This window comes from Lipomyces doorenjongii (genome assembly GCF_038497915.1).
Source record: "Lipomyces doorenjongii strain NRRL Y-27504 unplaced genomic scaffold V1508scaffold_70, whole genome shotgun sequence".
NCBI classification, from domain to species: domain Eukaryota; kingdom Fungi; phylum Ascomycota; class Lipomycetes; order Lipomycetales; family Lipomycetaceae; genus Lipomyces; species Lipomyces doorenjongii.
In genome coordinates, this window is record NW_027118137.1 from 65,149 (window position 1) to 73,600 (window position 8,452).

An 8,452-nucleotide genomic window follows, 5' to 3' on the forward strand; every position below is an offset into this window, starting at 1 on the left:
GGAACTTTATTTTCCCGCAATATGCGCCTTCGCAAATACCCCACTCTACGGCAACCGACCAACGCTACGCGCTCGTAAAACAAATTGCCATTAAGAACACACATATGGACCGTGTAATAAGAACGGTCTCCCACGCCTCGACATTCAGATTGACCGAGATCAAACGTCAACAACAAATCAACATCAATCATGACGACAGACAATATCATGAGCGGAGTCGTGATCAAAGGCAGTCGCCGTGTGGCAATTCAAGACTACCCCATCCCTGTCCCAGGCGTCGGTGAGGTTCTACTGGAGATGCAGGCCTCGGGCTTGTGCGGTTCCGATCTCAGAGCGATTTATAGACCTGAGAATCCCAAGAGCGAGGGCGCTGAAGGGTATAGAGGAGTTATAGCCGGACACGAGCGTGAGTTCTCTCTCCTTATCGAATTCGAAGCCGCCACTAACAAGACCAAAGCATGTGGTAAAATCGTAGCGATCGGCCAGAACGTCTCTCCGGAATGGAAGGTCAATGACCGCGTCGTTGTCTATCATATTCACGGCTGCGGTTCCTGCAGGGAGTGCCGCGCTGGCCGCTTTATTTCGTGCCACTCTGAGACTGGTCGCGAGGCATACGGATGGCAGCGTAATGGTGGCCACTCGGACTACATTCTGACGTCTGCTGCCGATCTTGTCAGGCTTCTCGAGCCGTTGTCGTACATTGATGGAAGTGTAATCGCATGCGGCTTGGGAACCGCCTATGCTGCCACTTTACGTGCGCAGATCTCAGGCCTTGATACTGTCTTGGTCACTGGAATGGGTCCCGTTGGCCTTGGTGCTGCGCTACTTGCACAGAAAGAGGGCGCTAACGTGTATGGATTGGAAGTGGATCCCGCTAGACGTCAGGCTGCCGAGGAGCTTGGAATTTACACTCTCGATGGTGCGTCACCTAAGGTCAAGGAAACCATTATTGAACTGACCGGTGGTTATGGTCCATCTGTCGTCATAGATTGTAGCGGTCACCCAAGTGCCCGTCTCACTGGCCTTGAAGTCGCCCGTGAGTGGGCCCGCATTGTGTTTGTCGGCGAGGGCGGGTCCGTGACTTTCGACGTTTCGCCCCTCGTTATCCACAAGTCTCTTACAATCTACGGATCATGGGTATGCTCAATTTCGCAGATGGAATCCTTAGTTGAGAATCTCGTCAAGTGGAAGTTGTTCCCGGAGAAAGTTGTTTCCCACGTATTCTCTGTCCACGAGGCGGAAAAGGCATATGCCCTTTTTGATTCCGGAAAGAGCGGAAAGGTGATTATCGCAAGCGAGGAGGAAGCGAAGAGATGGAAAGAGAGCAAGTAATGGAATAGGTATCTTCAACGGCGTCATTTAATGTGATTAGGCTGGGAAGTTGATAATATTTTCAGCGATATTAGACCATGTAACTGAAATTAGTTTTTAACGCTGCAAGCCTCAAAACCTCAGTACAACTACCTGTTTGTAAGGTTTATAAGATGAAAGAAGCCTGATATGCATAATTCAACAATTTGCACATACATTCATATCTATCAATCTACATTAAATCACCAAATTGGCTTCACAACCATCTGATATATAGGGCTGTTTCGAATACGAATATTCGCAGTAAGCGGCATTATTGGTATTCGTTATTCGCAAGCTCTCAACCGCTGCCAATAATATTCGCAATTTATTCGCAAATCCTGAGCAGTGCGAATAATACTCGTATTTTATTCGGCGAATAACAACAACACTGTCAACACAAGTGCTCTCGACATCTCTCAAGCCACGAGCAGGTAGAACGTGACAACACGTATTAAGCTGACTATTGTTAGGCGGCAGTAGTTGAAAAATCAACGACCTCAAAACGGGATTCGCGAGAACCTTCGAGGGTTAGGGGAGATTGGCCGATGGGAGACGATAGTACCATCGCCGCGCTTGCGCTTGGGTAGTGTCGCTCGCGACACGGGCCATAAAATACAGATGAATATGCGATTACGGTTCCGTCAACTTTTTTATCGTACTGTTAATCGCAAAAATGAAGCTCTAATCGTAAATTGATCTATAGTGTGTTATAAAATCGTATAATCATCGTATTCCTCCTTAGAAGGTAAGATTATAATGAGAAACTTTTCTCCTATGAAATATCATCACGAATTAGGTGTGTCTATGCGTTATGCATATGCTGTTGCATTGACGCCTTAACGACCTTTACACGTCCTCGTCGCCAGCCAACAGTTGATTACTAGTTATTGAGTGATGGGTACGAATGAGACGAGCCGGTGCAGAATGTCCGCTCGCCAGTGTCTCACAGATCAACTATTGATAGTTCTCTTGAGCTAGGACCACAAGACTGTTAGTCACATCGCCTCTCAACCATTGTCTAGTTCTTTGGTTGATGAAGTTCAAGAACTCGACCTCATGTCATCTGTTCGGACGCTATCTATAACAGTCCTTCTCAACGTACACGATGGCACTTCATAGCCGCTGTGGCGACTGACGAGGGATGGCTGTTAATGTGGTGGAGATGACAGAGCAAACACACAGTAATGGCAACTGCAACAGGGACTATCTTGCTATCCAAGCGTCTCAGGTAGCGAATGAGACGTTATTCATGAGGCAATCAATAGAGCGACGAACCATGAGAGCACTTAATTTGCTTGCAGATCTCTACTCGAAAGAAGCGATATGTAATTATGCTATTTCTATTATTCCTATTTAATGCTCGACTTTTCCAATTAAGCAGCTGACGACTTCACGTGCCAACTAACTATACGACTTATTAAAAGCAACCAACGGTATTGCTCGTATGATAGTATTAGCCGGATCGCCTCTCAACCATTGTCTAGAACATTGACTGAGGAAGCGCAAGGGCTTGACATCTCGTCATCAGTCTTGACAGACTACCGGAACTTCTTCTCAACGTACACTTGGGCTTTCGAATCCACTTGTGGACGAAATCTAGCTCGCAAATCGTATCAAAAAAAAAAAATACCACTACACATGGATGGGAGGGACCCTGCTGGCCGATATTTGAGATCAGTGTAGTCCATTCCTCCCAGTTCACCTCACTACTGTTGAAGAATAACAGTCGCACAACTAGAATCGTTCTCTTGAAGGAGATTTTATAGGGGTGGATGCCCAGTAACAAACATACTAAAGCGATCTAATCCTAAATCATTATCCATATCCTTTTCCTCCGGTATACCCGACGGGGCCACAACAGTCCAAGAACAAGTCAAGAACTTCGCTGTCCTCCTCCTGTCCCCGTGTGAACTTAACTTGGTCGTTACTGTCTCAATGATGGTATCATGGTGATGAGAAAGCAGTTCTGCGATTTATTTTCGAGAGCGACATTTATTTATTTATTGGGTCCCAGGAGGCAGTCAATGAGCGCAAAACAAGGTCTCAAACTGACATTTGCTAAATAAACGATAAGAGAGTGGTCACGCGGTATTTCTAAAAGCGGGGCCATAAACTTACAAGCTCCATGGGCATTTTCGCGTGAATAGAGATATTTTGCCACCTCCGCATCAGAACATCGCTCTAAAAGCCCTGATGTTATTTCTCACGGCGATTCTAAACAGAACTTGGGCACATTCAATATTTTAAGGAACTCGGTGGCAAAATATCTCCTCTTAACGGCGGTGTTGTTAACCCTAAAAACGCTAAAAAGCGAGTGTTGGCCGAATTGCGGGGAGTGACGACCAGGACGCTGTCCGACAGATGATCTCAACTTTTTCAACTTTTTAGGAAGGGCTACAAATAATATGTCGCACATTTCACAACCAGACCAGGTGCGAAAAAGACGACGTCTTGGTTTAAGGCGGAATAAGTCTGGCTGCTTGCAATGGTATGGACGCTATACCGCGTTTGTGGAACGTTGACCAAGAACTAACGCCGTGATAGTCGACAGCGAAGGAAGAAATGCCAGCTCGAAAAGCCAAGATGTACCGGCTGTGTTGAAAGAGAGTGGGAGTGTACGTATCCAGCACCGGACGCATCGGCTGCTGCGCATCATGCTGTTACTTTGGCAGCAAATGCTGCAAATACAAGGAGCGGAGATATGGCTGGCGACAAAATGATAGCCGGCTATGATATGGCACTCCTTAGGTCGGACGACAGTAGTTTTAGCGGATTATTGCATGAAGGATGGGAGATTATAGAGGCGAAGAAGCAAGACTGTCTCGAGTGGTATGAATTTGTGCGCCGAAGGAAGACTTAAAGACTGCTAACAATACTAGTCGTCGAAAGACGAAGAAATGCGGGCTCGAGCGACCGTCGTGTGCGATCTGTATTGAGCGCGAATTGACATGCGAGTACACGACTACTTCAGCTCCGCCGCCATCGGACATATTTGACACCGATAGTTTGCTGAATTTCACTGAGCTGGAGAACAACATCGACAACGTCACGCCGCTCGCGATAGATAGTTTTGGCGTACTACAGTTCGACCTGTTCGATTCGCAATGCGTACTCACGCTCTCGCGTAGCCAGAAAGAGCTCGTGAACCACTTTGCACTCAGTACCACGGCAGTTATCTCGTATTACCGTGGAGAAAGATACTGCGAGAAGCACATACTCTCTCTCCTTACAACTGCACCGTCATCAGGTCCTCTTGTCCTCTCCCTCTGTGCCCTCGCGTCTGCGCACCGAGCACAACTTCGTGGCGCTGACGACGAGCATACTGAATACTACACAAGCGCCATGCAGCAGATCGCCGGCTCGCTAATTCAATTATCAACCAGATGTTCACGAACTGAGCTCCTCGCATCCATTCTCGTGTTGGTGTACTACCAAATTGCAAAAGGCGGAGACCCAGACACGATATCCTCATTACTGGATGGCGCATATCGCACAATAACGGCAATGCTTGTTGACCTGTTGGCAACCACAAATGTCCTTTCTATTCCGGAATCAACAGTATTCTTACTCCGGGTCTTCCAGTACTTTGACGTCATATTCTCTCTGTCGACCCAATTTCATCTTCGAGATCGCTCACTACGGCTGCATAATTTCTTGACAACATACCCCGCATTGGAAGCACATTCGCAGATGGATATCGATCCAGTCATTGGCCTCGCAGCTGGTTTGTGGCCACTGATCGTTCAACTTTGCATTGTTTGCAATTCTTCCGAATTTGGTGCCAATGTCACGCCCGAAGTACAGTTCCAAGCCAGTCTACTAGGTCTTGAGCTCCGCGATTGGAAGGTGCCCGAGCAGTCTTGGGGCCGGGATTTGGTGCAAGAAGTGGCAATGCAAGAGGCTGCGAAGGTGTATCAGCTCGCTGCTCAAATTTATCTCCTGCGTGTTGTGGGACTCGGTGATAAGGATCACATAAAGTCGCTAGTGAAGGAGGCCTTAGAGTGCTTGGGCAGAGTGTGCACGTTGGATGGCAATATGGCAGCATTGCTTTGGCCAGTCTCCGTCGTCGCAGCAGAGTGTCTGGATGCGGCTGATCGTGTATTTGTGAAGGCAGTATTTGCAAAGCTAAGAAAGCGACAGGGAATGCAGAACGTTGATAGAGTCATGCGTGGAATCGAGAGTCAATGGCGTGGGAACCCAATATTCGAGCCAGTTATGCTTGGTTAAAACTAAGACTATATGTAATAAATCATATTGATTGAAAGTGCTATGTCTTCGATTACAGGAGACGGCTGAGTAGCCGTCCCATGACCATAACTGATGTATGCCAATATGGACGCGGCATGGTCGTAGGAACGAGACAATTTACCAAGGACAATGTATACGGGTCAGCAAAAACAAACACTGCCTCCCACCTTAAGTTCTCTTGCCTCTATCAAGTCCTCCGAAATTAACGAGCAGTGAATAACTTGGCGACGACCGAAACGGTGCAGTCAAGCGCGAAAAGATGACCATAACCATGCATGGCACACGACGAGGTGGTCGAGCGCAGCTGCAGCGATAAAGTCGCATTTCCATCTGCCGTAACTGCGCGACAAGACGTCCTTCGTCAGGTCCACCAAATGCGCACTCGAAAGCGAGTGCCACCTGTGGCTCTCCCGTCCGCCGACTTGTATAAATAATTATTTGCTTTTGATTTGCAAAAGACTGGAGAGACACACAATTGTATTCATATTGGATACATCTTCTTAAGGAGAAATGCGAACATATTTTGATCGTCTCTAATACCGCACTATGGAAACGACAATTGTATCCACAACTGCTATCAGTTGGTCACCGTGACCCTGCCATGCTTACACAAGACGTCCATCGCTATAAGTCCCATAGCCCTTCATTGTCCAATTGCCAAAGCAAGCATATTGATACTCTACTTTAGCCAGACTTTTCCTTCTGCAAATTCATGAACGTCGTCAGCTCACACCATCCATCATCATCGCGATACTCGCAGGCCTCAAAGCTAACATGGAGCGGAATAGTACCCTGGTTCAGAATGAATGTACATAATGACTCTCTCCCGTGTCCAGATATATGCATCGTGCTTCGCATTAGTCTTTGAAGACCGCCTGGCAGAAACCTTGTGTGACGCCTTGATGATCTCAATATTCAGTCTTCCGGCGAACGGCACGATCTTGCTTGAGAAAAATTGCTGATGAGCAGGTGCGCCAGTCGCGGGGAGGAATCCCGCGAACTGCGTCAGTCCAAACGCTGCCATGACGGCGACGATATCCCCGTCGTGACCGAACTCCAGATACAAACTCTGATTGACAGGGAAGGTGATCGGGTTCATGTCCAACGTCATATTAGCCCCTGCTGTATTGGCAGGAACGTAGATGAGCTTCTACCCGGGCCAAAAATTCTTCAACCCAGGCAATCCCGTAAGCTCGCCCAGTTGGACTGAGAAAGCCTCCCGCGCCGGATTCGATGATGTCAAAGTAATAATCGAGCCCTTCCCATCCTTCATTGGTAAATAGTTGGCAGAAATCGCTGTAGCCAAGAGCGACGGTCTCGTACGGGCAGAGCCTCTGAGCGTAGAAAGTATCGGCCACTGTCCAATTGTAGCTGCCCGTAAGTTTTCGTAGCTTCGCGGTCCTCTCCTTCAAATAGATGCTGTTCCAAGTACCGACTTGCTCGAAAGCCGATAAAACACCCTCATAGTATCTCGTACAATCAACCACACCGGTAGCAGCCGGGCCAATGGTAACAAGAAGTTTAGCATGCTCAGCACAGTCAAGCCCGAAGAAACCTTCTAGAAAATTCTCGGCGCTCTTGAGCACTCTGTCTTGGGATGCACTCCGGACTACAAGCTTGGATGAATTGTCATACAGGTGGCCGTAGTTGTAGTAGTTCAGGATGCCACTGTCGAACAGGTTCCTTGCGGCCTTGGGGGACGAGGACCTCTTCGCCCAGCTTGAATGACCAATCACTCAAGAAGCTGAGGTCGCCTTCGAAAACGGTGCCGTTTTCAGTGGCGTTGAAAAAGCCAGATGCCCATAAGGGAAATTCTCTCCGGCGGACGGGTATTTGGATCCATGCCGTTGGAACATGTGCATGGGTTATGTTGGCGACTTCCGGTAAGGAATATTCATCTACTCCAAACAAGAGAAGTATGGGCTGGATGACGGATTAGTCCAGCTGTGTGGGCCAAAAATACTATGAATGAAGTAGACCTACGTCACTCATAGTTGGAGCCCAGGTGGAAGATGTTCCTTTTACTGGGCTCCAACAATGGGTTCCGACATTTTGCCGGGGAGCATTGGGCACATATGCCACCTGACCGAAGGGCGCTGGATTTGTCTGGGCCAGGAACGCTAACAGTCGGGCTTAGTCATATCGACTTGGTCTGCTAGGGGCGGATATATTCGAGATCAAGATGAAACGGACCTGCGTAGTTGTTAGGAGTTGTTGAAACCAATTGTGTTCGGCGGTTGTCCGCGTTCTTTGTTTCCCGACAGCAGCAGCCCTCGACAGTGAAAGCAATTGCCAGTACAGATAACAGCATCGACGGAGTAAGCATCTTCACTAACATGATGAACTATGCAGAGAAATTGTCCATTTAGGTCGGATATAGAGATGGAAACGCTACAGATTAACAATCGCAGAACTTTTCTATGAACAGCCCTTCGGTGTAAGGACTTCCACTGCGTGACTAAGAGCTTCACTAATCGAGAGCAGGAGCATGGCTGGTGTGAATTATATCAGGCACTTTTCGCCGACTGTTCTTAGCGACCCTGCAATTATCATACACAAATGACGGAGCGCGCAAGCGGCACAAAGCGGAGAAGAAGCTACCGGAGCAGATAAACAGATGCTGCAGCGGCACCGTGCGAGGGTGCTCTGCCATAGTTAAGGGCCGCATTACCGGAATTAGCTAACTAATGGCTGCGCGGGATGGTTTATATATGTTCAGAGAATGAGTCAGGGTATGAAGCTGCTGCACTCGGCTCTAGGGGTGGACACGAATGACGAATATATTCGCATTCGTACGAATATTCGCAATTCGAATGCGAATATTTGGATGTTTCATGCTTACGAATGCGAA

The 8,452-nt window shown here is 47.9% G+C and overlaps 3 protein-coding genes across 3 annotated transcripts; 2 read left to right on the forward strand and 1 right to left on the reverse strand.

Moving 5' to 3' along the window:
- Positions 1-189: 189 nt before the first annotated feature.
- On the forward strand, positions 190-1,406 carry V1508DRAFT_375849 (chaperonin 10-like protein; the record flags this gene model as incomplete). The annotated part of the gene is made up of 2 exons (XM_066937584.1): positions 190-406; positions 458-1,406. 2 exons carry the CDS (start codon positions 190-192, stop codon positions 1,330-1,332), a joined length of 1,092 nt encoding a protein of 363 aa, XP_066793469.1. The 3' UTR covers positions 1,333-1,406.
- Positions 1,407-3,501: 2,095 nt separating this feature from the next.
- On the forward strand, positions 3,502-5,618 carry V1508DRAFT_424639 (fungal-specific transcription factor domain-containing protein). The gene is made up of 3 exons (XM_066941323.1): positions 3,502-3,841; positions 3,898-4,182; positions 4,233-5,618. The coding sequence occupies exons 1-3, from the start codon at positions 3,759-3,761 to the stop codon at positions 5,578-5,580; spliced, it is 1,716 nt and encodes a 571-aa protein (XP_066793470.1). The 5' UTR covers positions 3,502-3,758; the 3' UTR covers positions 5,581-5,618.
- A 667-nt stretch (positions 5,619-6,285) lies between these two features.
- On the reverse strand, positions 6,286-7,939 carry V1508DRAFT_434813 (histidine phosphatase superfamily; the record flags this gene model as incomplete). The annotated part of the gene is given in 6 exon segments (XM_066942040.1): positions 6,286-6,370; positions 6,393-6,751; positions 6,777-7,217; positions 7,237-7,524; positions 7,585-7,721; positions 7,795-7,939. The coding sequence occupies 6 exon segments, from the start codon at positions 7,937-7,939 to the stop codon at positions 6,286-6,288; spliced, it is 1,455 nt and encodes a 484-aa protein (XP_066793471.1).
- Positions 7,940-8,452: the final 513 nt, after the last annotated feature.

Bases quoted from the DNA above. Each gene is read 5' to 3' on its own strand.
- V1508DRAFT_424639 (XM_066941323.1), top strand. From the start codon at position 3,759: ATGTCGCACATTTCACAACCAGACCAGGTGCGAAAAAGACGACGTCTT. The intron at 3,842-3,897 runs GTATGGACGCTA...ACGCCGTGATAG, and splicing joins AAGTCTGGCTGCTTGCAATG to TCGACAGCGAAGGAAGAAAT. The intron at 4,183-4,232 runs GTATGAATTTGT...TAACAATACTAG, and splicing joins AAGCAAGACTGTCTCGAGTG to TCGTCGAAAGACGAAGAAAT.